This window comes from Botrytis deweyae (assembly GCF_014898535.1).
Source record: "Botrytis deweyae strain B1 chromosome Unknown BDEW_036, whole genome shotgun sequence".
Classification (NCBI taxonomy): domain Eukaryota; kingdom Fungi; phylum Ascomycota; class Leotiomycetes; order Helotiales; family Sclerotiniaceae; genus Botrytis; species Botrytis deweyae.
Window position 1 is genome coordinate 74,008 of NW_024066243.1, and position 27,654 is coordinate 101,661.

General features: G+C 41.4%; 10 protein-coding genes across 10 annotated transcripts; 6 read left to right on the plus strand and 4 right to left on the minus strand.

Annotated features, from left to right (window-relative positions):
- Positions 1–1,569: 1,569 nt before the first annotated feature.
- On the plus strand, positions 1,570–3,872 carry EAE98_010379 (uncharacterized protein; the record flags this gene model as incomplete). The annotated part of the gene is made up of 7 exons (XM_038958000.1): positions 1,570–1,664; positions 1,733–2,152; positions 2,206–2,485; positions 2,538–2,640; positions 2,692–3,049; positions 3,138–3,491; positions 3,548–3,872. The coding sequence occupies 7 exons, from the start codon at positions 1,570–1,572 to the stop codon at positions 3,870–3,872; spliced, it is 1,935 nt and encodes a 644-aa protein (XP_038805563.1).
- Positions 3,873–4,521: 649 nt separating this feature from the next.
- Positions 4,522–8,371, minus strand: EAE98_010380 (uncharacterized protein; the record flags this gene model as incomplete). The annotated part of the gene is made up of 5 exons (XM_038958001.1): positions 4,522–5,985; positions 6,032–7,082; positions 7,130–7,566; positions 7,614–8,024; positions 8,084–8,371. The coding sequence occupies 5 exons, from the start codon at positions 8,369–8,371 to the stop codon at positions 4,522–4,524; spliced, it is 3,651 nt and encodes a 1,216-aa protein (XP_038805564.1).
- An 803-nt stretch (positions 8,372–9,174) lies between these two features.
- EAE98_010381 (uncharacterized protein) lies at positions 9,175–11,350 on the plus strand. The gene is made up of 3 exons (XM_038958002.1): positions 9,175–10,235; positions 10,466–10,535; positions 10,803–11,350. The coding sequence occupies exons 1-3, from the start codon at positions 9,524–9,526 to the stop codon at positions 11,209–11,211; spliced, it is 1,191 nt and encodes a 396-aa protein (XP_038805565.1). The 5' UTR covers positions 9,175–9,523; the 3' UTR covers positions 11,212–11,350.
- Positions 11,351–13,697: 2,347 nt separating this feature from the next.
- Positions 13,698–14,954, plus strand: EAE98_010382 (uncharacterized protein; the record flags this gene model as incomplete). The annotated part of the gene is made up of 2 exons (XM_038958003.1): positions 13,698–13,953; positions 14,053–14,954. The coding sequence occupies 2 exons, from the start codon at positions 13,698–13,700 to the stop codon at positions 14,952–14,954; spliced, it is 1,158 nt and encodes a 385-aa protein (XP_038805566.1).
- Positions 14,955–16,010: 1,056 nt separating this feature from the next.
- On the plus strand, positions 16,011–16,511 carry EAE98_010383 (uncharacterized protein; the record flags this gene model as incomplete). The annotated part of the gene is made up of 1 exon (XM_038958004.1): positions 16,011–16,511. One exon carries the CDS (start codon positions 16,011–16,013, stop codon positions 16,509–16,511), a length of 501 nt encoding a protein of 166 aa, XP_038805567.1.
- A 1,488-nt stretch (positions 16,512–17,999) lies between these two features.
- On the plus strand, positions 18,000–18,409 carry EAE98_010384 (uncharacterized protein; the record flags this gene model as incomplete). Its single annotated transcript, XM_038958005.1, has 3 exons — positions 18,000–18,038; positions 18,095–18,211; positions 18,377–18,409. 3 exons carry the CDS (start codon positions 18,000–18,002, stop codon positions 18,407–18,409), a joined length of 189 nt encoding a protein of 62 aa, XP_038805568.1.
- Positions 18,410–19,317: 908 nt separating this feature from the next.
- EAE98_010385 (uncharacterized protein) lies at positions 19,318–20,430 on the minus strand (the record flags this gene model as incomplete). The annotated part of the gene is made up of 1 exon (XM_038958006.1): positions 19,318–20,430. The coding sequence occupies one exon, from the start codon at positions 20,428–20,430 to the stop codon at positions 19,318–19,320; it is 1,113 nt and encodes a 370-aa protein (XP_038805569.1).
- Positions 20,431–21,653: 1,223 nt separating this feature from the next.
- On the minus strand, positions 21,654–22,631 carry EAE98_010386 (uncharacterized protein; the record flags this gene model as incomplete). Its single annotated transcript, XM_038958007.1, has 1 exon — positions 21,654–22,631. The coding sequence occupies one exon, from the start codon at positions 22,629–22,631 to the stop codon at positions 21,654–21,656; it is 978 nt and encodes a 325-aa protein (XP_038805570.1).
- A 1,800-nt stretch (positions 22,632–24,431) lies between these two features.
- On the minus strand, positions 24,432–25,307 carry EAE98_010387 (uncharacterized protein; the record flags this gene model as incomplete). The annotated part of the gene is made up of 1 exon (XM_038958008.1): positions 24,432–25,307. One exon carries the CDS (start codon positions 25,305–25,307, stop codon positions 24,432–24,434), a length of 876 nt encoding a protein of 291 aa, XP_038805571.1.
- A 783-nt stretch (positions 25,308–26,090) lies between these two features.
- On the plus strand, positions 26,091–26,873 carry EAE98_010388 (uncharacterized protein; the record flags this gene model as incomplete). The annotated part of the gene is made up of 1 exon (XM_038958009.1): positions 26,091–26,873. One exon carries the CDS (start codon positions 26,091–26,093, stop codon positions 26,871–26,873), a length of 783 nt encoding a protein of 260 aa, XP_038805572.1.
- Positions 26,874–27,654: the final 781 nt, after the last annotated feature.

Below are 27,654 nucleotides of genomic sequence, written 5' to 3' on the forward strand. Positions count from 1 at the left end.
CTACTTCTCATACGATCAATCGGATAAATATGCCGAGAATTGTACCGATTTGTTTCTTCGGGACATTATACGAATCCAGCTACAGTCAGCTTTGCATATGTTCGAACTTGGTCGGTCAGGAATGAGCGAATTAGGATGACTGCTTAGTTTTCCATCACGTGTGAATCCATGGATACCTTGTTCCACTGTTTGTACCATGTGAAGTGTACAGTCACGTCAGGGCGATGACGATGATGCGGCGTAGCTTTTAATCTCGGCGTTTTTGAACACAAATCAGATCTCACACTCTTAATCTTGATCGCCCGATAAGCCTTACCGCCACTTTTGATTCTTTTGGATTAGATCAAATAACGTGGAATCGTTGGAATAAATTCCCCACAACGGCGACAAAATACAAGCGAAGAAATGAAGGATTATAATCTGGTGAGATGAAGTGACAGGTGACATAGACGTCGTACGGTGAACCATTTTTGAACACGAATGGCAATTTTGCTGGGGTATGGAGAAAATATGTGGGGATCTTGGAGAATTTGGAGAGATTGGTTGGGGTTTTGACCTCCATGGCATGGAGTAGACGGAAAGACATGGATTTGAGGTGAAGATCTCTACCTCATTGATTCATTCAACATGGAGTAGTTTCGCAATTCGGCGAAGGATGCTTCCGCCACCGGTTCTTCGAAATATCATCACGCACACACACGCAAACGGAAACGGCCTCGTAGCCTCGCAGCGTTGTTCATCGCACGACAGCAGATTGCTAGCACACATGCTGATCATCTTGATAAATTATTATTTCCGCCCGAAACTTTTAGAATCAAAACTTTCCCCCCACATCCCCAGATTGCATGTCCTAGTGTAAGACCTCATTACTCGAGAGTCAATACGAGTCTTGGTCTTCGAAGTTATAGAATGACATGTTGATCTATTTCCTGAAATTCTGGCCAAGGCAGGCAATTTTTCTCGCGTTCACATATGATCCTTGTATACACATGTATCTTGTACCGCGGGGTTGGGGTAAGCTTCTGGGGGCTGACGGGCGGGGCGCGCGCCAAATCTAGGTGGAATCGCCTAGTCAATGTAACATATCCCTTCATTGGCTCCTTGCATGCCGTTTTCCCCATTTCCTTGAAACTTACCTTGACATCCCAAGCCCGAGAGACTGAGTAACTAAGGTAGTTTTCAGAACCTTCTGCTCGGTCGTCCCGACCCTGGCTTGATGATCCTGTGCAAGGTCTTGTAACTAACTGGTCAATTGGTCGACTGGAACATCTTTCTACCTAGTTCGAGCCTAGCATTATATGTCTATGGTGCACTCACATATTCACGCGTATTTGTGGTGAATTATTTGCATGCGACAAGGGTGTATGTAACCTGGGTACAGGTACCTAGCTAATTACAATTTTGAGATGGAGGGGAAAGTTGGATGATCCCAAATCCAACGGGCACTGAGATTATAATATAAGGCTTATGATTTCCACCGTTTCTTGGAATTTTCTTCTTCTTGCTTGTTTACCTCGCCCAGCTTTCTCCAAGTCTTTCCAGTTGTCTTCTTCGTTTTCATCTTGCAAGATGGCGTCAACGAAGAATCAAATTGATAATGTCGACACTGTCGAGCATGCTCATCCATCCACTCATGTCGATTTGAACAATAATATTACTGCCAAGTAAGTTGTCATTTATCTATTGCTGAACTCCTGTGAAAGTATAACCTTTACTAATTGCTCATCTATAGAATCCAAAATCCCTTGGCAGGTTTATCAGAAAGTACCCTCATTCGAGATGTAGGAGAATTTGCCCAAGCCAACGACCTCAACCATATCCTTCCTTTACTCGAAAAAGGTGCTTTGGTAGCATCCGACCCAGAGAACTTTGAGAATGTAGGAAGATTGGACGAGGAAGATAAAGTTGCTTTGAGATATGAGGCAGCGCATAGATGGAGTCATCCAACGACGCTTTACTTGACAATTATTACCTGTTCTATCGGCGCAGCTGTTCAAGGTTGGGATCAAACGGGTAGTAATGGAGCAAATCTTTCATTTCCACTGGAATTCGGGATTGGCCAAGGAGATAACCCAGATTCTCCAAACCATGATCGTGATAATTGGCTTGTCGGTTTGGTCAATGCAGCTCCATATATTGGATCTGCTTTCTTGTGAGTTGAGATTGAATTTCGGTATAACAAATCATGACTGACAATTTATACAGTGGCTGTTGGATGAGTGATCCCTTCAATGCCTGGTTCGGACGTCGCGGTACTATCTTTATCGCAGCCATCATTTGTATCTTTACTCCCATCGGAGGAGCTTTCGCGAAGTCTTGGGAAACTCTTTTTGCCAGTCGTATAATTTTGGGACTTGGAATGGGTCTGAAAGGAAGCACAGTACCAATCTTTGCTGCGGAGAATAGTCCAGCTATGATTCGAGGAGCATTAGTCATGTCATGGCAAATGTGGACTGCTTTTGGTATTTTCTTGGGATTTGTTGCCGTGAGTATTGATTGATTCTTCGATAAAGTATCATCAGCTGACACTCATCCAGAACTTGGTCGTCATCGATACAGGCAAGATCGCATGGAGACTTCAAATTGGATCTGCATTCATTCCAGCTCTGCCTCTTGCAGCGTTGATCTTTTTCTGCCCCGGTACGTAAATCCAATCCATGAATCGGCTCAATTAGCTAACGATTAATCTAGAATCTCCAAGATGGTTGATGAAGCGAGGAGAATACCAGAAGGCCTACAAGTCCCTTTGCCGACTTCGCAAGCACGATCTTTTCGCTGCTCGTGATCTCTACTTCATCGACTGTCAACTCAAAATCGAAGCAGCAATCGTCGGTAAAACCAACTACGTCAGTAGATTCGTTCAGTTGTTTACCATCCCGCGTGTACGAAGAGCAACTCTTGCATCTTTCACCGTTATGATTGCTCAACAAATGTGCGGTATCAACATCATTGCATTCTATTCTTCGACCATTTTCAGACAGGCAGGTGCTTCCGAAAAGAATGCATTGATTGCTAGTTTTGGATTCGGATTGGTTAATTTCGTATTTGCGTAAGTCTTCTCTCTCTCCTAACTTCATCGAGTCTTTTGCCCACTCTTTGAACCACTATACATCAAGATATTAATAAAGTGTATCTAGCTGGCCAGCCATTTGGACCATCGACACCTTTGGTCGACGTTCTCTACTTCTTTTCACTTTCCCACAAATGGCATGGTCTCTCCTCGTCGCCGGTCTATGCTTCCTCATCCCTGAAGGCTCCACTGCCCATCTCGGACTCATCGCTACATTTATTTACATATTTGCTGCCTTTTATTCCCCAGGAGAAGGACCTGTTCCTTTCACTTACTCAGCCGAGGTTTTCCCCTTATCACACAGAGAAGTTGGAATGGGCTGGGCCGTTGCAACATGTCTATTCTGGGCAGCCGTTCTATCGATTTCTTTCCCCAAGATTTTGGAAAGCTTTCATCCCGTCGGAGCATTTTCCTTCTACGCGTAAGTTTCCCACCCGTTCACTCCAAATACACAATGAACTAACACAAAAAAACCAGCGGACTCAATGTCCTCGCTTTCTTCATGATCTTCCTCTTCGTCCCCGAGACCAAACAACGCACCCTCGAAGAACTAGACTACATTTTCGCCATCCCCACCCGTACATTCATGAAATATCAAATTACCAAAACCCTTCCATACTGGATTCAACGATATGTGTTTTTCAACAAGAATGCCGTACTAGAGCCCCTTTATCGTTTTGAAGAGACGGCGGATTATAGAGCGCCCGACACGAAACTCACAGGACACCCGGAACAGATTGAGAAGGTGGAGAGGAGCAGTGAGGGAGAGAGCGCGGAGATTACAACGGGTGAGAAAAATTAATGATGTTAATGGGGAAAGGGAATGAAAGGCTGGGATTGGTCGATAGGATGTCTTCTATAGGAATAGAAAGATAGATAATGGAGGGTAGAGATACACAAATATACCAAGCTGGATCTTTAAAACTTGTTTCCTGTCTGCCTGTCTGTGATGTTTATGGTACAAGGTGATTTATTTAGCTCATATTAATCGACGAAATCATGTTGGTTCGAAAAGAGCCTACAATGCTTTCCATTACATCATTTCCTCATCAACAAACAAACTATGTCTCTTCTCCCTACCGCGTCCCCCCTCCTAACCGAGAAATTTTATCGAGAAATCAAACGTCGAATTCACACGTCATTTCACGAGATCGCTTTATACACAGGTAGGTACACTGACAGATTGTTGAAATATTTTCTTCATTACTGCTACCAGAGCAACTAACTAATTCACGTTGTTTCGTTTTCATAACCGCATAATGCATGTATCGTATGCTTAATTATTCGTTTGTTTACCAAACCCCCCACAAGACATCACAAATCAAACGCCCATATGTACCGCCAAAATGCATATCGACCGCCCAAAAGGAAAGAAAGACTATGTGATGAACCTTTTTTTCCGTAGCCAAACCATGTCCTGCAACAAAGAAACATTGATCCTTGAATCCTCTTTAGCCAGTCTCAGTCTCAACATCTGGTTGTCTACCACTCAGACTCGTCTTATTCTTCATTCTCCTTGCCGCAAACTTCATCTCATCCTTTGCGAAAACCAAATTCCTCATTGGCTTCCACTGCATAAGTCCCCTCTGCTTCCTATGCAAACCCTTTGAATTCTCCTTATAATTCTCATACTGTTTGATTGGATTACTGGAATGGCTCGATCCGTTCTTTCCCTCCGTCCCGCCGTTCTCAATTGTTGATTTAGTCGTAGCATCATTCAAGCCTAAATCCGATTCCGCATCCGAGTCTGAGTCCGAGTCCGAAGATGTAGACAAAGTATTCGTGTCCTCGCTCATATTTTCGTTGAGGTTTGCTTCAACACATCCACCCTCTCCTCGTGGTTTTCGTACCATGCTAGACTCATAATCAGCATCCTGATACTTCTGTCCGAAACCACCTTTATTGACGTACTGTGCAGGATCCTGACCAAAAGCTCCACTCCAATCTGTTCCATCTTGATCTAACCACTTAGCCTTTTCGTCTTCATCGGCTTGACTGAGAACATCTCTTCCTTGGGTTAAAGACTGATCATGAAGTTGTTGAACAACTGGTGGAATTTCTTTCGTTACAATCTTACCGCGTACACCTTCGGAATGACATGCTTCCCAAGTTTCTTGAGTTTCTCGGGAATCATTGTCGGTGACAAACTTTTCGTGATCTTGATCCATACCAGCTTTGAATCTCCCCGAAAATCTGAGGCGCCCAATTTCCTCGATTTCCATGTCCGGGATTTCGCGGAAGTTTTCCTCTGTGATGTAATTCTGAGTGAGTCTCATGCCCTTGTCAGTTTTCCAGATCGGAATGTCAATTTCTTCCGCCTTATTATCCTCCAATTTGTGGAGCCAGATTACTGCATAGGCATCTGCTCCACGCTTACCGGTGACGTGGAATTCAAAGACTATTGGTGAACGATAACGATACTTGACTGGAAGTCGAATGTTATTTTTTCCATCTTTCTTGGCAAGATCCCAGTATACACCATCACCCCCTTCAGTCTTTCGACATTGGGTACGATTGATCTTTCCTACACTTCCTCCAGTTCGAAGCTTCAGTTTGGAGTTGTTGGCATAGCCAGTAGCCGAAATCCTATCAGATGTGAATTCAAATGTTCCTACATCCCAGCCCAATTGTTGTGGTGGTAATCTGGTCTCGACACTTCTGAAAAGAACGGAGATTCTGACGCGACCGAAACCAATTCCACCATCCAGAGGATACCATCTTGTAACTTGGGAACTTGTTTGTAGAAGATCCGATAACTTCAAAGGGACAACTCCGAGAATTGGATCGTGTTGTCTCATACGTTGATCCCGAACTGTAATGGTAATAATTGCTGATCTCCAATCACGAATAAAACGTTCAGTACCTGCATTGAAGATAGGCTTTGAGCTAACAACTTTGGAACGTGTACGATATACCTTGCAAAGGTTAGTTATAATGAATCAAAACGGAAACAATACATACCAACTCGTCGTTATATAGAATCGTACAGTAGCTGCTTGGCAACTTCTTATTTTCCTCTTCCTTGTTCTCACCTGCGTCCACTGCTGGTTCGAATTCCCTCCCCTTGCGTTTGCCATCACTACCTTTGACATTTTGTAATTCAAGGTTAACAATTTGATGAACGATGACACTGCACACACCACTTGGCCACAATGGATCAGGTGGAGTATGAACCGCAGCATCTTCTTCAGGGGTATCAAGACTTCCTTTTGGATCTTGTAATTCTTCCTTGTCTTGCAATTCCTTGGGAAGATTAACATCCTTTCCGTGGCTTCTCATTGCTGGTCTGAATTGTGGCTTGCCAAAATATCCAACTTCCCAATGAAGTTCACCAGGCATAGAACTATCAGAATCCATACCACGGAGTTTAGAAACTTGTGGATACATCTTTCCTGGGTGTTGAATCATTTTCTGCATGGAAAGTTCGACTTTACCAACAACATCATCAGAAGTTGATCGATCAGAATCCCAAAGTTCCATCGAAAGTTGTTCATCAGCTTTGATGAGATCAGGAGTGACGAGTAAAGCACACGTCTCTTCCCATACTGGGTTGAGATTATCCTGAATGACTCGAGTGCAGTACATTGGCTTTCCGTACTTGGAGAAGCTGACAGTGATGTAAGGATCACTGCCACCACCCTCACTTCCACGTCTATCCTGTTTACTGAGGCCAGTGGCTTTATGAATTCGGATCCAGAGAACACCGAGTGCTTCAACATCCTTTTGAATGTCGTCACCTTTCAATAATTTGGCCATGTCTAAAGTCATAGATTTCGGAGCGACATATTCATTAGCAGCAGCACCAATGGCGTAATTGACGAAATTGGAGATAAGAGGAAGATTAAGAATGTTAATACCAGTTTCGATCATTGGTACACATCCAGCTTGAACCTTTGGAAGTCCCATCAACGTGAATGTTAGTGCCTTCAAGAATGGAGGCTCTGGTGAAAGTTGAAGACGTAATCGAACGGTTCCGACAAGACCTTGCAATTCAACAAAAATTGGTAGAGGACTGCATTGATTAGTAATGTCACACCATGGAAGGAAACAACAACTTACACTCCGAAAAGTCCTTTCATACCAAGATAGAATACCAGTTGCATGTGCATATTTTTCGCCTTCTCGGAAGTTCCACCTCCTGAAGGTTGAGCATGATATGCGAAAGAGCATTCCAAATTGTAATAATCTCCACCTTCTTCATCGGCCGCCAGTTCTTGAGGATCTTTGTTCTTTTCGTTTTGTCGATGGATATCATCCTTCATTTCTTGAACATGACCATCAGGAAGGGCTCGCAAACTCAAAATTCGGAAAGGGTTTGTTCCTTGGTTGATTTCTGCGACTCTGACATTTTCAATAATACCAGGTACTGAAGCTTGCATGACATCTTCAAGAGTATCTGCAACAGACGCAAATAGATCGGGGTCAATAAGTCCCCACATAACGCCCATGAGAGAATTCATCCATTCTACGGATTCCGGGATTAAATTTGTGGTTGCCTGAGAACATTAGCTTAAAGACTCAATTGTGAGATGCAGATACCAACCATTTGACCCCTTTGTCTCTCACTCTCCCATTCCATAGCTCGGCCAGATCTTATGACCTCCTTTACCCAAAGAAATACACCTGATGAAACGCATGCTCCTAAAGGAATAAGACCATATAGAGCTCCCCCAAATAATTTTCCTAAAACTACAATACTCAAGAATATTCCAACGACAAGTAGCGTTGAGCGTTTCTCCAAAGATTCATACATCGGTTCATAGCTAACCGAGGGTGTAGGGTGGAATAAGATATTCGTCTTTTCTCCATGGATGGGAACATCGGACGTGCTTCCAGGTTCTACTGGATCTGGTGGCGCGGTAATATCTTGATTATTTCTATATTCTTCCCCGGATTGGGTAGCTTCTGTCTTGACCGGTGTAGACTTGTTAAGATTTGCATTTGGAACGGAAAGCTGTTGCCACGAATGTTAGATATGTATCAAAATCAATAAGGCTGGCAGATGTAGCATACCTGTGGATTATCAACCGCCTTCATGAAATCTGCATTAACATCCTCAATTTCCACATCTTTTCCAGTTGTTGGATCGGTAACGATCTTCCTCGTTCCTTCAACTCCATGTGGCTGTCCTTGTGTATGATCTGTCGCATCTCCTTGAACGCGTGATTGCAATTGTTCATTGATTTTTGCATCTCTATCTCTCTTATCCGAATCTAAACTCTCCACGAATCGTTGAATGTTCGGAATTGGATTGGAGCCGGAGTAATGTGCCCCGGGACCTTTCTTATGATCGTTCGACATCTTGATAAAGACGGAGGATTATTATTGAATGGTGGTCAAATGTAAAGGTTGAAGGGGAAGCGGGGAGAGTATCTGCGGGATGAGTTCCAGATCGAGCAAAACAGCAAACCAAAATGCCGTTTCTGATCAACAAGAACTGCAATTGAAGATATTCTTACTGCCTTCTTACTGCCTTGACAGCAACTTCGGTATGTTGGATTGTAAAAGAAAGAATTGGGTATCGATTATGAGTATGAAGAGTCAAATCACGAGAAAAGGAATAAAGAAGACTTGTAGCAGCCATGGTAAAAATAATTGCTTGGAATTGATGTGGAATTGCATAACAAGGAAAAATGGCTAGGTCGGTCGGAAGTGATGTCATATTAAGGTAGCTTGAGAGCTTCACTGGAGACATTCTTCAGCCAAGCGTCAGCCACGCAATCACAAAGCGGGATTGTGTTTATGTAGGTAGATGTAGACATTTCTTGATTTTATCTCTAGAATGCGAAGATATAATGAAACACGCCTGGTTGCTCTTTATGTTGTTAGAATTGATGGAGGCTCGAGGGAGGCTCATAATTGCGACGATGATGCTCAAAGAATTCTTTTGGTCGGGGAAAGTTCTCCGGGGTGATGATCTACCTGCCGCTTGTCAGCTTACCTAAGCACACACATTTGCTTGACAGGGCAGGGCCAAGATGAGGGGCACGTGTCTTGACACAGGGAAATACACAAAGCACGCTACCTATGCGTAGGTAGGTATTGATACTCAGAGTCAATCAAGATTTGGAGTTAGAAATCCATCGAGAGTATCCAAAGCCTTTCTTTATATTACATGCCATCAACATCAAAGTCTTTCAATATCCAAGGATGTACTAGATATGACTGATTCAATTGAGTTTACCTTTTTCACCTACCCATGTAGCTATGTGGAGATACTAGATAGCTTCGACCTATAAATATCTACCCAGGCACAACACTTTTCCCTGGTTGGTCTGCTGTCGCCCTGATCATTTGTGACCAATGGAATATCTTGGAACTTGGAACTATGGACCGACTTGGCTATCTATCTCCAAGGTAGAACGTCGATATCGACACCGGTCTCGAAGTCGACATCATCTATAGTACAACAACATCTATCATCCATTACGACGCACTTATCAGTCCTTTGATATGGGGCATACTCGATTCATCAATTGTTGGAAATGTTCCCACGGCAACCTAGATAATTCTCCTCTCACTATCAATGAAGATGGTGTGATAATTGATAACCAATTTTGTGACGCTGATGCGGAAGTGGTGGACCTCAAAGACAGTATTATCGCTCCTGGCTTTATTGAATTGCAAATCAATGGGGCCTTGGGTTTCCATTTTGCAAATTATGTCGATCCTACCAGTTATCATGATGGTGTACAAAAGTTATCGCAATATCTCCCAAGCACAGGAGTGACTGCGTTCTACCCCACAGTACCTACTGTCCGACCTGATGTTTTTCACAACGTCCTACCATTTCTGAGACCATACGATTCATCTACCGGGGCCAGCGTACTGGGTGCACACGTTGAAGGACCCTTCCTTGCTCCGAGTAAGAAAGGTGCCCACAATGCCGGAAATCTGCTCGTTCCCGAAACTTCGACTCTTGAAGATGTCTATGAAAAACACAATCTCTTAAATGCGATTCGAATTGTAACAATGGCTCCAGAGCTACCCGGGGCATTGGAGCACATCCGAAAACTGAGAGACAAGTACCCAATTGCGGTGAGTATGGGACATAGTGCGGCCACCTATGAGCAAGGATTGAAGGGTATGGACGCCGGTGCGTCTCTATTGACTCACACTTTCAATGCTATGAATCCTTTGCATCACAGAGAACCAGGGCTAGTTGGTAAGTTCAACTAAAGTTCAAGGGATTTCGCATAGCTCGGTGTGCAGTTCAGCGATCAGAGGCTCTCAATGTTTGACAGCAATATAATTTCCATAATGGATCTGGGGTTTCTATCGTTTAAGAAATCCAACTTAATCCAGATATTGAGAATGTCTGATCGTTAGACTACAGTTGAGACTGAAGTACACCCTGGACCGAACTGGGCTGAAATTTGAGCTAAGCGTTCATAGGTCTTATATCTAGTCCAAAAGCTGGAAACCGATGGAACCCGTCTTTCTCATTGATTGCCGATTCTATTCAGTGAGTAAATTATTCAACTCATATTTACTTGAAGCTGGATCGAAATATCTGGCAGTTCAAATCTTTCGTCTTTAAATTTACTTTATTGCGTCGACTTTTTACTTCTTCATCTGGATCGTGGGAGCAAGATTTGCGGCTAGGCTTTGATATGCTGGGAATTTTCCCGCCCTACCTCTTGCCCTATCACTCTTTTCTTCATTTCTCCCATTATCTCAACTATTTTTCTTTTTCTCTCCTGTGGCCCGCTTTCATGCTGACAACCAAAAGCCTTCATCCATCAATTGTCTCCATGGCCTATCACGCCTCTCCACAAGAGGCTATCTTAGTAACCGATTCCGTCGAGCTTTCCGGTCTTCCAGATGGTATTTATCCTGGGCATTCCCAGATCCCGCATCCACAGCTCAAAATAGGAAACAAAGTGACTATAGCTGGAACTGAAACCCTTGTTGGTACTTGTATTCCACTAGATCAGTGCGTCAGGAATCTCATGGAATGGGCAAACATACCAATCGAAAAGGCCGTAATGACAGTCACTGAGAACGTAGCAGCTCCGATGGGTTTAGTGGATAGAGGTGACTTAGGATCCGGCTGCAGAGGGGATTTTGTAGTGATGGATAAACAAGGGTATGTAAAAGAGACTTGGGTGCTAGGAAAGAAGATATGGAGCAGCAGTTGAAAGTAGATAGCTCGAAGGTTTAATACACGTAGACCCTAGAGTGCTTTCAAAGTCCTCGTAATATCATTCTTCACATCGATAACTTTTCAGATTTCTTTCATTCATCTTCGAAGCCGGAACTTTCCCTCAATAGTAAATGTCAACCATCGGACTTCGTAACGTTTGCAAGTAAGTTTGATGGCTAGTGAACGATTAACCTCATTTGATCAACCACAATTCCTGTAATTCTTGGTACAAACATTACGGTGAAAATAACTACTAGGTATTATCTAAAAAGTCTTTCTTGTTCGCGGAAATGGTTTCGTTTGTGATAACCCTTAAGCTTCAAAAGCCTATATTTTGCCGATTACTCAGCATAATGGTACTAATCATACCCTATGCCAATTCAGCCATTAAGATTCAACAGCGACAATAACCAGCGCAACAACGAACCCAATCTAGACACATTGATCTGAGCACCCACAAATACTCACTGTACAGTAAAACCTCTCTATAAGAATCCCCTCTATAAGGATAATCTCTTTATAAAGATATATTTTTTGGTTTCAAAAAATTTCAGGGTTAAAAAAGGCCTATATCCTTAAAATCCTTTTATTGGATATTTTTATATTTTTTGATTTCAGGATTATGTATATTTTTATTGGGCTAATAAAATTATTAGGATTTAAGTTATAATATAATTTTATATAGAGAATTTAGTTATATTTTGTAAAGATAAAAAAAGTTCCGAAATTGTTACAGAATATATTTCGATCGGGATTAATCGGAAATCAATTATTATTGGGTCGGGATTAGTTGGATATCTTTATATAAGAATATCTCTATATATTCTTAAAAAAGACTACAAAAACCGGTATCCTTATAGAGAGGTTTTACTGTACCTTTTTTGACTCAAGCAATTAATCGTATATTCTCGAAAGATTTTGTGGGTTCCAAACTTCCAAACACCCACTTCTTCCGCGAACAGACATCTTGTCAAAATTAATGCGATGAAATTTCAGGGGGTTCTGTCCATACGAAGATATCAGCCACTTATATTCTTGTGGAATGTCACTCATTTTGAATCGAGCTAGGTATATTGAGAAATACATGGGCATTGTTATGTATGGAGAGCACTGCCAATTTTCTTCCAGATATGAAACATTTTTCCACGCGACATCTTTATACAATCAAGAAGATGCGTGTTGCACTGGGGAATGCTATTCTTGTGCCATTATTCAATTTTGTCAGAATGATATACTGTCGATATAAGGTTAAGTATCGAAAGAGGTAGCCGAGTCCTCTCTCATAACGGCAAGGAGAAGTGTGAGATTCTTTAGTGGAGCATCCCATCAGCCCATGTGGATTCCGGCAATTCATAGGGATGACGAGTCTGATCGCTTGGCAGTCAAGAGCATGCGACGACAACCCCGCTCTCCTCCAATTATACTTCAGAATTTGGGGGGTTTATGCTTAAATGTTTAAGAAGGAAGCGAAACTAGATGTGCTCTATAACATTGGCCTGTGGAATTGCATATGGAAATTTGTAAAAGCATACGACGCATTGGATGGTAAATTTACTTTACGTTGGACTTGCTTCCGTGGATACAGGGGATTGTTGGGGCCAGAACTAGTGTTCCCTTGCGATTTGATCATCAGTATTGCAAAGAGTAAGACTTGGTTGATTAAGCCTCATTCACGATTCAAGTTCTACGATCTTGTTGTGGCATTCGCGTGATGGTATTCTTAGTACAGAATGTTGCAAGTTGCCTAATTACTTCATGGAAGAGGCCGGAAGCTGGACTGGATTTTGGCTAAAGATGGAACAATAGATATCTTAGAGGGCTCAAAGCATTTCTGACCCTCTTCCCTAGTCAGCGTTAAGACGGCAAATCGTAGTGGCACTCTACAAGCTTATAGTTAAGCCTCTCCCTTCGGAGAATACTTGCGCGTCCTACCGTTGTGACCAGGTTAGGGACCAAGGATTGATATTTGTTATACAGTCATATTCATTGGTTCTTCAGTGAATTGTACTCCATTATGAAAGCTTACGACATTATTGATGGAGAATTCTTCATATCATATTCCCTAACAAGTAAGAAGAACACGGTGAACGGTGCAGGTATTTGGAAGTGGCTTGGACCAATAATGAACGAGATGTTTCGAAACAAATGGATTGACTTCAACTAAAGCTTACGAAATTCATTGCGAAGACAACAAGGACCTTATATTTGCCAAGACTGAATGTACCATTGACCTTGCTGGTGATAGTGGATATCAGTGACATTCATGGTGACGACTTGCTAACATGATGGCGGTGTTGATGAATGGAGAATACATTGTAGGAAGCATAGTTTCAAAATAAACAATTAATAGTTTCAAGAACATAAATAGGATCTCAACGTCTCTCTTTCTTATCACCATCATCCTCTTCATCTTCACTTCCACTTCACCCTTTAAATCTGAACCTAAAGCATCCTTTGGATTTACATTCTTAAACATTCAATATGGTTCAAATCTCTAAACTTGCCTTTGCTCTTTCAGCAGCTTGCCTTGCACCTGTCATTGCCCATCCTGGAGAACACTATGATCATCATGCCGTCAAGCGAGAAATCATTGCTCGTGATCAAATGGCTTCCGCTGCCAAAAGATCCCTCGATTCTTGCTCTGGATCCTTGAAGCATCGTCAACTTAACGCACGATCCGTTGCTCGTCGTGCAGAAGCTGCTCGTTCTCTCCGTGCCAAGCGCGATATCAAGACCTGTGAGTAGCACCTACCAATTCCTAGGACTTCAATTCCATTCGAAAAACTATAGTATGCGACATCTCTACAGAAACATCAATACTAATATGAATCTACAGTGCCCAAGAAGTTCCGTCGTGATCTCGCCACTCTTGAAGTCTACGAAGCTATCAACCACAACCAAACCGGTGTTCTCGACTACAGCGTCAATACCTCGGAATCCACCATCTTTGCCGCTAACACCTCTTGCATCTTGACTCCTGCCAATACTGATGGTCCTTACTACGTTCTCGGTGAAACTATCCGCCAAGACGTTACTGAAGGACAAGCTGGTGTCCCTCTCCATCTTGAGGTTCAATACATCGACATCACAACATGCGAGCCCGTTCCCGAGGTCTACGTTGATATTTGGAACGCTAACGCCACTGGTGTCTACGGTGGCATTAACGTCACTGGAAATGTCGCCGATGGTGGCTACGATTCTACCTTCTTGAGAGGTATTCAAGCTACCGACTCTGACGGAGTCGCTACCTTCGATACCATCTTCCCCGGCCATTACGATGGACGTGCTACACACACCCATCTCCTCGCTCACTCTAACGTTACCGTTCTTGCAAACAACACTATCCAAGGAGGCGCCGTTACCCACATTGGTCAACTTTTCTGGAACGAGGTTCTCCGCAGCGCAGTCGAAGCCACATACCCATACAACACCAACACCCAAGCCGTTACCTCCAATGCTGATGACATGTGGTCCATCGTCCAAGCCGAGAACGATTTCGATCCTTTCCCCGAATTCATGTATTTGAGCGACGATATTACCGATGGATTATTGGCCTGGATTCAAATCGGTATCAACACCACTGCAGATTGGTCTGATGATGATTACTATAGTGTCGCAGCTACCATCCAAGCTGATGGCGGACATGCTAGCACTTCTAGCTTCTCCGGCGGTGGAGGTGCCGGTGGTGAGGGTGGTAACGGTACAGCTCCAGGAAATGGAACTGCCCCACCTTCTTAAGGAAATTGCAGATTTCAAGTTTACTGTTACTGTTTGTGTAAATAAGAGTTCAAGTAACTGCAGAGCTACTGCTGTTGGCTCACCGCATGTTAGATTATTTGTTTCAAATATACCTTTTTGGCCTACCTTTGCATTTATCAAGAACGGATACTTATTTTTTTTGAAAGTGATGATTTGGTGATGATTTGGTGATGATTGTTGTAAATGCTGAAGCGGTTACTAATCTAGATATCGAAATTGAGCCCCTTCATGGTGATTATTTTGGCGAGGCCACGAAATATTCATTTGACCATGCAACTCCGTATTTGTTCTAAAGCTTCATTCGAAGTGCCTTTCTTCGAATACCTACATTAAGGTCAGGTTCATCTTTTTTTTTTCGAAGCAAGTTATAATAACAATTGAATCTTTATTTCCTTGGTTGTCAAGTTGTTGAAAATGGTGGAAAAGAATTCAACATTCACTCTAAACCATTTCTTAATTCTATGGATGCCCCATGCAAATATACTGGTACTTCAGTAATAGTCTATACTCCTTTGCTTTAAAAAGCTCGATGTCTTATTATTTGCTACTGATCACTTCCATTGCCTAATCAACCAATATTTATTGTTTATCCCCTATCGTAGAGTGCGTTCAATGAGCTCCGTCGCTTAACAGGGATCTTATCAACCAATCAGATCATCAGGATTCCCTGAATTTAATCTAATATTCACATTTATTCTTCGATACAAAATTCAATCTATATTATTTCTATATCAAAATTTCCAATATAATAATATATACTAATTTTCAATCTTTGGTTTTTTATAAAATTGAAATTAAGATTCTATACTATAAATAATATGATTGAAAAACTATTAAAATAGCTATTCTATTCAATAAAACTTTATTATTCAAGGTATATCGCACAGACTACTTTTGGAGCTCATTTAACGCACCCGGACGCACTCTACTCGAGTACCTACCTATAGTAGCTGCATTTCAACCACCATCGTGAACTCAACTTCAAACAATTAACCTTGATCGCCTTGAAAAAACTTCATAATCTTAAAGTTTATCATGGAACTCACTAATACATACCAAGCTCTCTTGCTCGCGATATCTTCCCTTTCGGCTCTCACCACCGCCACATCCACACCCCCTACCGACCCAGCATCCACATGCTACACCTCTCCACTCCCTACCCTCTGTCCCTCGCTTTCTAATGCTACACGCTCTATCCCCTGGGGAACCCCTTCATTCACCCTTCCAAATGGCACAGTCTGCTGCGATTCTCTTACCCAAATACGCGCCGGTATTGACGACATAGATACGCAGCTCCTCGGCCTCCTAGCTCAAAGAGCGGCATATGTAAGAGAAGCGACGAGATTCAAAGGGACATTGGATACGGTGGATGTGCCGAGTAGAGATCAAGAGGTTATTGAAGGTGCGGTTGCCAAGGCCAATGAGACGGTCCCGAGGTTGCCGGAGGTGATTGCAAGAAGTGTTTTCGAGGCGATTATCAATGGGAGTGTGCCGTTTGAGGAATGTGTGTGGGGGAGTTTTGAAGGGCTGGTGTAGAAGTGGTTTTGGTATGTCTGCGGCAGTGAGTGTAGGTGTGAATGCCAAATTGAACGGAAATTAGCAGGGAGACGAATTTAGACTCACAACATTCGAATCCGTGGACCAACTACTTAGACATGTCAATTTTTGAGTGGGCTTTATGTGGAGGGCTTGGGATATCTGTAATATGAAGTTTTGGGAGGTAGACGCTAGGATCCTTGAAGCGAATGAGCTGTAGAATTCAGCAGGTTGTTAGGGGCGGGAGAGTGTGGGCATCCATGGATTGTATATTTCTAATATTAATAGCCTCGCGGTACTAATCAAGAATTGTATCATAAACGAAGCATTCTAGAGAGATTGAATGATGCCAAGAGAACTCCAAAATGTTGGGCGAACAGACGCTAAAATTTAATAGCTAGGACCTCGATATATACGGTCATCGTCTCCACTATCTACAAGCCTCTAAAGCCCATAATTCCTCATATGTATCCAAAAACATATTTATAGCACTAATCTTGAGTTTAGGGACTTCTACAAAAGACAACTTCATCGAGTTCAAGAATATCATTGCACATACTTTGTCAAACAGGGCCAAGGTGGAATAGACGCATTGCAAGCGAATACCACCAGTATATGCTGCATACCCAATAGCTATGTCAAAGATCATGCCTGCCATCTCGAGGACTATTCCATCGATTCGATTCGAAACAATGGTTTCTATTGTGTACTAGAAGACCATAGGAAAAGTCTGTGGTGAGAGAAGCTCGTCGAATCACGTGGTGGCTTCAAGTCTGAAGTTTGTGGCTACGGCGTTCATGTATTTGAAAGACACGATGTTTAAGAGCATCCAGAAGGCCTGTTTTTTTCAATCTGACGATGAATCCAAACGGCATCACTTTACTAGAATCGATACATCAAAGCAGATACTTTGCCGAAGACTGAAGAATGCCTGGGGCTTCTACTCAATGGCGATCAACAAGCGCTCTATCTGACTTCAGTCATACGGCGATATGATTCGGTCTTTTCGCTTGGACCTTCTCCTCACTCACCAGTACGTATTTAAGAAATAAGCTCTGAATTTGGCTTCTAATCCAGAGAAGACATGTTTGCTTAGTTCAATTTTATACAACTATGTATTGCCACATCGCTTAAATACCAGGGATTCAAAAATATATGTATAAAGCAAACGTTCACGCATGAGCTTCGTTGGTGGAAATCTCTCCAGAGAGTGTGAAGTACTTTCCTGTAACACATAATGTTATCATAGCCATTGGATTCACCTTCAATGTAGCTATGATGGTAATATTGCCGACTTTTGGGCCTGGAGCTTCGGTTATCCGCGGTTGACAGTTAAGAACGGCTTGAAGAAATTCACTAGAGATAGCCTCAATGGGTATGTTTCAAGTGAATCAAGAAAAATTGCCGGATGAATTCTTTGGGCCCACCCGTTGACTGGATACTCGGTACTCACCATTGAAAGACCACCACTCTCAAAACACTCTCAAAATGGGTATCGGCCAGAAGGGAGAGAAGGGTGTTACTTTGGTATGTTTTTGTTAAATCTTATAATAAAATGAAAAAAAAGTACTTAAAGCTTATAGCTCTTGGATAAGTTTCTCTTTCCTCAGGCTAGTAATTGGCTTTCGAGCGACAGTCCGTTGATAGATTATAAAGAAAATTTGTGGATGCTTAGTTTAATAATCCAGAAGACTTCTCTGGTATTTTGTTATGCATTTGCTTTCCAAATACTATACCAAGATCTTTTCACTAAGCACAATCCCAGACAGACCACTTATTAGCTTTGATGTACCTAGGTATCTTAAGTCAATTAAAGTATTGAGTACTAAAATTACTTTTATTCAAGCTTTTTTCAATCTGAACAGAGTCTTGCATCGCTAGAGCAGCTCGATCTTTGAGGCCAACGAACAACACACCACTTGATGGTTTCCATAATGGTAATCTTACTATTCAGATTCACAGGTCTAGAACTAATATACGAACATGTTTTTGGTCCAAGGCTGACTAATAATATAGAAATAGTAATTCCACAACATGACAAAAATAAGTCAAAACTAACATGTATAAATTTAGGAAACAGAATCTCACAGAAGTGTGCTCTTTCTTTTTTGGATATTCACTCAAAAAACGACGCAGCCTAAAGTACACAACTACGCGGAATACAACTAAACAGAAACTGATTACCTGTTGTGAATTCCAATCCAGATATAAAGATACGAATGATGGAAAATTATTTTTTAAAGGAATCTGTTATTCATTGTTAGAAGGAGGAGCACAAATTCACACCCACAAAGTCACACCGAGCATCTTTGCAAGTTCAACAATGCTTGGACTAGAGTATGATCAGAGTATGGCGTAAGCACGCTTTATGTTCAGAATCTGTCCTCTATGAAAGATTTCTCTCTCGCGGAGCCTGGCCTCAACATAGTGAAGAGGAGTTAAGGAGTAATTGCCACTTAGATGGCGCAGACATATGAAAAAAAGATCTTTACTCACCATACATTTCACCTTTCAAAAATCACGTGCATTGTATTTTTGGTATTCAATCTTATTAAATTGATCTGTTTGGTCTTGTCGCCCCACTTGTCTTTCCTAAAGTGCATTGCTACTTTCAAGTACTTCTTTTACTTCATTATCTCCTGAGAACTTTGTCCGAGACTCGAAGTTGAAAGCTACATGGTTCTTCGTAATTATTTGAGGTTTTCATACAGTAAATGCCATATAACGTCTTTAGCTTTCTGAAGCTGACGGTATGATATGACAAGATTGATTCTTCATGAGCCTTGTGACTTCAGCTAGACGATCATTAATTGTCAATATCATCGTCGCTGTTCTCATCCGTAATACCCTCATCTTCCTCGGGTTCCTCATCTTCATCCTCCTCGGAGTCGCTGGCCTCTTCATCGTCATCTTGGCTGTGTGCATAGCCACTATCCCTATTATCATTTTCATCATCGCTGTCCGATGATTCTTCGCCCGAATAATTTTCTTGGCGATCAAGAGTGCCAGCTTCAACCATGATCTGCAACATCAGACCCTCCCATTGTTCCATGTTCTGGTAGAGCCAGATCGGAAGATTTGGGACCTTCTTTGCTGTGTTCCCCTCGAAGTTTGCTTGGGTATCTGCAATCCTTTGATCAGCGTATGCTTCTGAGACCTTCTTAAAAGTCGGCATAGCCTTGTAGTTGATCTGGATTCTTCGGCGCTTCTCTTGCAACATGTCCAGCCTGACATCTCCATCGGTCCATTCAACGAGCTTGAGTTGGCGGTTCTCATTGATATCGCTCTTGGTTGTATAGATCATCGTTTCTTTGAGACTCAAGCTCCAGTTATCAATGTTGCTGAGTCTGTAATAGGCCGCCCAAGGACTGTAGATGGCGGATTCGTGGGAACAGTCACTCACTGCAACTTTGGCAACCTTAGTGGCTTGCATTACGTTGCACATGGTAATGAAAGCCTCATCACTCCAATCTCCTTCAATTATCGGGCAGATGCGATCAATTAGTGGATTGAACCAAAGATTCTTAAGTGGTTTCAGTGGTCCGACATAGCCTCCAATTTGCGCAAGGGAAGCTATGTTGCATCGTTTGTCGTGATGTTGGTCCTTGAACCACTGTCTCGATTGTCGGCAGACGCGCAATGCTATGGAATATGGCTCATTACTCCATAGTTCGAAGCTTTCTCCCACTTTCTTACATCTGACTGTCACATTTTGTGGCTCTATGATATACGTGTGACTCCAGATAAGGTCCAATATTTCGTTTGGGAGATGAATGGGTGCCTTCCTAGAGATATCGGAGGCACGAAGTGGTGCAGATTGATTGCTGATCTGATGATGTGCATCGAGATTTGTGATTTCCCTGTCGATCTCACCGGATGGGTCCACCTGTTGATTGATCGATGATCTTGAGTTCTCCATTGTCGCGTTAGGTATTGATAGTTCAAAATTGAGTTTGAATTCGAAGTTAATAGTCACGAGGATGACGTGGGAAGTCTTTCGTTGCAAAATGTTATCAAGATAGTATTCAGAGATAAGAGTTGTGAATGGATGTCTTGAAAGTGTCCAGGATGATATTTTTGAAGGAGGAATAATCTAGCCTTTATAGACTGCTAATAATGATTCCGAGAAGTGTTTGGATCATTCACCCGGTAGCGCAATAGCGCGAGCTGTCCACGCTATCGCACTATTCGCGTGGACCACCAGGAGAAAATCGCCGTATCTGGATACATCTTGATATTATCCTTATTATATACAGTATAAGCAAAGCTCTTTCTTTGTTCTTTCCTTCGTGTCGAAGGCTCCAAGTTCTCTTGTACTGCTACGCTTAGCTTTTGAATTCACTTGATCACTTAGCATTCATGCAAGCTGACTTTCGTCTTAAGAGGAGAGAAGGAACAGTGATTTTGGTTGTGTGTTTAGGAATGCAGATAGCAAAGATAGAGTAATCTCATTGAATAGTCGATGTCTGTGACCAGAAGAAGTCCTAATTTTGTATTGTAGCGAGATTAAATTCAAATTTCATATATCACTTTTTTGATAGTCTCGCATTCTTACTTTGCCCTGCACTCTGAGCAAGTATCTGCGTTTTCGAGGAATGCTAAATTAGCTAGCTGTTTGAATCCATACTACATCTCTTGAACTCATACCGAGTAAAGAATGTATCTTAGCCCAATAACTATTATCTTGGTTGCACTTATATAAGAGAACGCCTATACTCACCAGAATTTCGCCTCGCAATGAGTAGTATATCAATCAAGTTTGTAGCGCATCCTGTTATTTAATTTGTGTATTTGCTCCAGATGTATTTCACGTCGCCAAGCCTCGCTCTACGCTTTTCTCGGCTTATGTTGCTAGGCATGGTGCATTTGTCCAAACCCCGTAATGCAATTTAGCTTCAGTTGTATTTATAAATCAAGGATAAAACGGAAAGAGGTATACGATTCTCTGTATGCGTGTTGAGTCGTCGTCAACGATCCATTGTCTAAATGGACTTTGAATTTGATATGCTAGAGGAAACTTGTGATATTTGACATGTCGATAACGCTCAAATTCAGGAAATAATATTTTTACTGCAATTAGTGATGCAATGAACTCAAAATATTTATTATATGGATTTGGTTTTACTATTCTACCTCAATTACCTAATCGGTGAAGTAATCATCACTGTTTTCGTCTTCGATGCCCTCGTCTGGCTCAAGCTCCTCATCTTCATCCTCGTCATGGCCTCCATCGTTCTCGTCGCCGCCATTGCCATCTCCACCATTTTCATCCTCTCCAATTTCAGGATCAAGAGATCCAACCTCTACCATCATTCTTAAATCAAGGTCTGCCTTAGCTGTCTTTTCGAACAACCAGGCTGGAATCCCTTCCACCATTGTCCTTCCTTCCCCATTACGCTTGGCCCCTTCGTCCGCCATATCTTGCGCATTTTTTATTGCAATGAGTTTCTTCAGGGTTGGCCTGGAATGATGCATTTGAATGCTTCGAGCCTTGCTTTGGTACATGCTTAGAGTTATTCTGCTGCTTTCCCATGGAGCAAAATTTGGTCTATAATGCTCGTCGAAGCTTCGCTTCGTTGTGTACATAATGATTTCTTTGAAGCTTGAACTCCAATTTTCTATGTTTTTCATACTGCAGAAGGATCCCCATCGACTCTTCAGAGCATCCTCGGCATGTGTGCAATCGCCAATAGCAATCCTGCACACTTTGATTATTTTTATAACTTCGCAGAGTGTGTAGAAGGCCTCTGATGTCCACTCCTGTTCCATAATGGGACAGAGTGTGTCTATTTCTGGATTGAAGTAGAAGTTTTGCAGGGGCTCTAGGGGCCAGACGTAGCCTCTGCGGTGGGCCAAGTGAGATACGACATGCTGTGACTTAGCCCACTGTCTCGACCGGCAGAAAATTTGTGAAGCCTTTGACGGTTGCATGTCACTATGGATCTCGAATGTGTTACTGGATCTCTTGCATCTAACAGTAACATTTTGAGGTTCTTGGATCTCGGCTTCGGCCATAATCGTGTCGAATATCTCATTTGGAATGGTGGAGAGATATGATAACTTAAGAACTTTTGCGTCAGACAGTGACATAATATTGAATGCGATAGTTGATGACTCCATCTTGTAGGTTGATTTTGTTTGTCTGAATTTCGATGGTATTGCTTCTTCTGAATTCAAGCTTGAAAATGTGATTGTGGTATGGACTCTGGAGATGTAGCCCATGGAAATGTTATTAAATTAACGTCGCAGTTAGATGTTATCAACGCAAAGTAGTCCTTTTAGAGAAGATTATGTTAGGAAGAGAAATATGTAGTAAGCTTTCAACATACAATCTTTCTGGTTTAGATAGAGATTTTATAGGGGATATGCTCATCGATGCCACGCAATTGTGATGTGGCATATCGCCGTAATGAGGGTGGTTTCTCACAGTCTTCATCATATACAGTACAGACAAACTCCTTTATGTGTTCTCTCACCTATCTTAAGAACTGTGAACTTTTCAATACGGCTGTCTTGAAATCTTCAGTTGACTTGCCCTGCTCAATACATGACTGTCGATTTAACCCCCCCTCCGCCCCCATCTCGTCCCACAAACGGAAAGAAGAGGTAGAAATGGTAGATAGTAATCTGAAATATGCCTTTAAGGGCGAAGGAATAGTAAAGTCCATGCTATTTCACTGATTAGTTTATCATTAGGTCATTAACTTGATTTCTATGATTCCGAAATCCTACTTTTGCCTGTTTGAAGTTTTATCACAAATCTCCTCAGGAATTGCATTCTATCAGGCCCCTTGAATTTGTATACTCAATCTAATAACATATTTCCAAAACCTTAAATTTCAATGCTTTATCAAAAACATCTAAATATTAGATTTTCTAATTTCAATTTATAATATTTTTATCAATTATAATTCAATTCAATTAAAAACTTAATTAAATAATAGAAAATAATAAATTGTATTATTTATATGATTTTCGATTATTTCAAATCGATATTAATCGAATTAGAAATTTCGAAACAAAAATTCGAAAATAATTGAAAATAGTTTAGAAATACATTAATTTTCAATTTCAAAATCGAATTTATATTCTATCTACCTTCAATTTTATAATTATTATTTTAATATATCTATAAAATTATGTATTGATTCCTTCAATTGAAATATTAATTATTTTAAAAAGTTTATTCAATTTGAAGATATATTAATAAATTCAAAAATGATTAAAATTGAATTTCAAAATTGATGAGGTATAAAAAATCGCTTATTTTTTTGGAAATATGTTATTAAATTGAGTGTATCATTAATTTTTCAATAAAACCGAGTAAAGAAAGAGAAATCATCTTGGTACACTGTGATTGAGTACTTGTGCGTATGTGGGAGACAGTCCTAATATCTAGCATTTAATCGTAGGCACAATGATCATCATGCGTTTGGTATGTCTTCAATTTTAAGTTTCTTTTAAGTAATCAATTGAAACATGAGCACAAACATTTTGTTACATAAAGTTGCTCTTAGACCGTTAGTGGTGGCACGTAAACAAAGCCCATGATAAATTCTGTTATCTGTTTGAGACTTTTTATTTTGCAAAATACAATGGATAATTATAAGTTTAAAGTGATTTAGATATGGGTTTACTTCAGTGTGAACACACTTCAGTTTTCTTATATTAATATTTATATATTCTTCTTCGACATAATGCCCACTTTCTTCTTTCTGTATTCCTCCATCTTCTTCCGATTCCTCGTTGAAGTCTGTTTCTTCTTCACCACCTCTATCCTCTGACCCTTCACTTCAATTCAGACTACAAGTGCCTCACCAGATTGTCAATTCTCTCTGCAAATGCGATAGATGTAGACGTTAGATTTGGAATCAGTTTCCTCATTACTTTCGGCGATCTATCATCATCATCTGCAACAGTTTAATCCCCAGGATCGAGCGAGCCCACTTCAACCATCGGCTTCAAGTTGAAGTCACGCCTAGTACGCCCAGCTTCAAATAACCAAGCAGGTACCCCATCCTGCTTAACCCTAGACACTCCTTCGCTTTTTGCAACATCGTCTGCAGTGTCTTGCTTTTTTTCTGCAACCTGAAGTTTTCGGGTTGCAAGCCGAGCCTTCAATCTCTGCCCTTCACGAGTTCGCTTCTCGCGATGGCCTAGAGTAACTGGGGCTGGAGCTCCATTCCAATCAACGAATTTCATTCTTTGATGCACGTCAAGATCAATCTTTGTCGTGTACATCAATGTCTCCGAAAAACTAGAGCTCCAGTTTTCGATATTGGACCACCAGTAGAAGGAAGCCCAAGGTCCTCGAGCATTGTTGTCAATGCCAAGCGTGTGAGAGCAATCACTAACAGCGATGCGCTCTACTCCGATAGCTTTCATAACCCAATAGAGAAACTCAACGGCTTCTCTTGTCCACTTTGCTTCGTTGATTGGGCAGATTCGGTCACGTCTAGGATCGAAGTAAAGTGATTTAACCTGGCTATGAGATCCCCTGTGGCCTTTTTTTCGCAGAAGTCTTGCTACGTTATTTTCTGTGCTGGCCCATTGTTTTGATCGCCGATGGACACCGAATGCTGTGATATTAGATTTTGCTTCTGTACTGTAGATCTCGAAGCCTTTTCCGACAAGTCTGCAGCTGACAGGAACGTTCCGACCCAGTCCAGTATCTGCCATCTCCCAGATCCTTTCGAACAATTCTTGTGGGATATTATTCATGGTCGTTCGATTGGATCTCAATTTTGTTAGAGACGTAGAAGATGCAGAAATAGCTTGAATTGAGCTTCGAGACATGGTGGTCGATATTAATGTTGGTCCTTGTCGTTGATTGAAGGGAGGGAATTGAAAAGAGGAAAATTCAATATCGAAGTGATATGAGAAGGATAGTTTAATGGATTACTATCGCTGATAGATATCAAATTGCCTTGTCAAGATTTCGTGAAAAGATTCAAGTATCAGTTAGATCTAAGAGAGAATATATTTTGGGAAGAGAATTTCAGTATTTCTGAAAATGACTTAAGCATTTTGCGCCCATCAAGACCGCGACCGCGCGAACACGCGAACATATGAACGGAATCATTAAGCCGTATTATAAGGGGGCACGAGGTTATATTGATTATATGCGGGCGCCAGATTGAGAATTCCGGCTCCTGAGAATTAAGCGAGACGTTTCCTAAACCTGCGCAATTCGTTTCCCCGCATCACATTTACCGTAATATGTAGTGCTACCCAAAAACTTCATCTTCTACAGACAGAATTTAACTGCGTGATATAAATCTTGACCGTAACCTCGATCCCTTCGAATGAGTAGACATTTCTGATACGGTGACATATCTTTGATCTTTCTATCGGGGCCATCTATACCGCATGATAAGATATAGTGCCAAAATATGAATTATTCACTTCTCATGAAGTTTATTCGTTGTAATCAAGCTCGACCGTGTTCCCTGTGGTTTGGTATAAATATGTTCATCTTTCCAGGATCAGTTTCTTAAATTCTTGTTAATACACAAACTGCTTTGAAAAATACATTTGTGATTGAAGCTTCATTTCTCAATTGAACCTCCTTTAAAGAAAATGAAAAAACAAGGGAAACCCGCGAAACGTTTGGGAAGAGCGCGACCCACAGTCCAACAGCCTCTGCCAGATACCACCTGTGATGTAACGCCAGGACTTCAAGCTTCTGCAAATTCGACAGGATCAATTCCTAGCTCGACACAGAATGTTGGATTTGACAGTTTACCAAACGCGACCGGACCAACTTTCAGCGCTAATTACATGGCCCAATCTTCATCAATTCCGCCAAATGGCCATGTCTTAGCCCCTGTCTCCTCTCGAAAAGTAGTGCTAGATGAATTCACAGTTTTCAGAAAAGTTCCAAGAGAGATCCAACTGATGATCTGGGAAAAGGCCGTCGATTTAAATCCGCGAAATGTTCCAGTTAGAATCATGCCACAATTAGGCCCGGGAGGATTCAAGTTTCGAACCGACATTCCCATTCCAGAGGGCTTCATGGCGTGTAAAGATTATTACGAGGCGGCCAGAAAACGCTACAGTCTATTGGATGACCGCCTGAAGGCTAACGACATGTCCATGGTGCAACATCTTCCATCTAACTTCTGGTTCAATCCCGCGATCGATAGATTTTGTCCAGTTCAGAAGTGGAGCCCTCATAACTTTGAAGTTGGTCTCAAACTTTTCTTTCAAATCCTTCAAGTTTCGAGAATTGCAATTAATGATTACGCAACCGATGATGCACGCTATGAGTCGGATACCCCACTTTATGACCATCCCCCTTTTGGGCCACTATTCACACCAAAAATGGCATTTTTAACTTTCTTATTTATGAATAGAATTTAATTGTTGGACCTTTTTGATGTTGGTGCTATTGGACAATTTGAATTGGTATTACATAATTGATTCGTGTTCTGGAAACTGTATTGTTCATACGCTGCTAGCTGTACATGAGAACTAGAACTTAAGTTCTATTGCCATACAACTTTTTGTCTCTAGTCTTGGGTCTAATTTGAAACTGAATCTTGAGGATAGCATATTTCAGAGCTTTTGAATGAGATTCTGCGAGTCTATCGAGACGGATATGGTGTGAGGGCATTTGGTTGGGAAATATAGCAGCGCATGACGTATGATATGAAAATTCCTGCAAGAAAGTTCGAAGGAGGGAGTACTTTCAAGTTAGCTTTGAGCGCAATTAAAATCATAAGGACAGATTCAAGGATTTTCTGGTCCGAGAGTTACATTAGTGAAAGATTGATCTGAGCAACCCGTACAAATAATGATATTTGAAAACTGAAGATTCCGATCAAACCGTGAAAATTAGCTGGCTATGTATCTGTTAAAATTTAATATAGACTATAATGAGTGTAGCGCTGGTAATGCTGGCTTCTTAGATTTTCTTACGGCTATTGGATGACTATAAACAGAATATTCTTAAGGGATATACGTGAGTCTTGTTTTTAGTCTAAAGAGCTATGTATTCATATACTCCGCTTCTTAGACGAAGTAACCGTGCCTCTTGTTTGTTAAAAGTAAAGATAAAACATTTCGTAATAAAAGTGTGTTGAATACAATAAACTGGAAAGAAGTTATGAATAGCGATCAACTACTTCAATCAGGAGAAATT

Bases quoted from the DNA above. Each gene is read 5' to 3' on its own strand.
- EAE98_010381 (XM_038958002.1), top strand. From the start codon at position 9,524: ATGGGGCATACTCGATTCATCAATTGTTGGAAATGTTCCCACGGCAAC. The intron at 10,236-10,465 runs GTAAGTTCAACT...AAGCGTTCATAG, and splicing joins CAGAGAACCAGGGCTAGTTG to GTCTTATATCTAGTCCAAAA. The intron at 10,536-10,802 runs GTGAGTAAATTA...GACAACCAAAAG, and splicing joins TTGATTGCCGATTCTATTCA to CCTTCATCCATCAATTGTCT.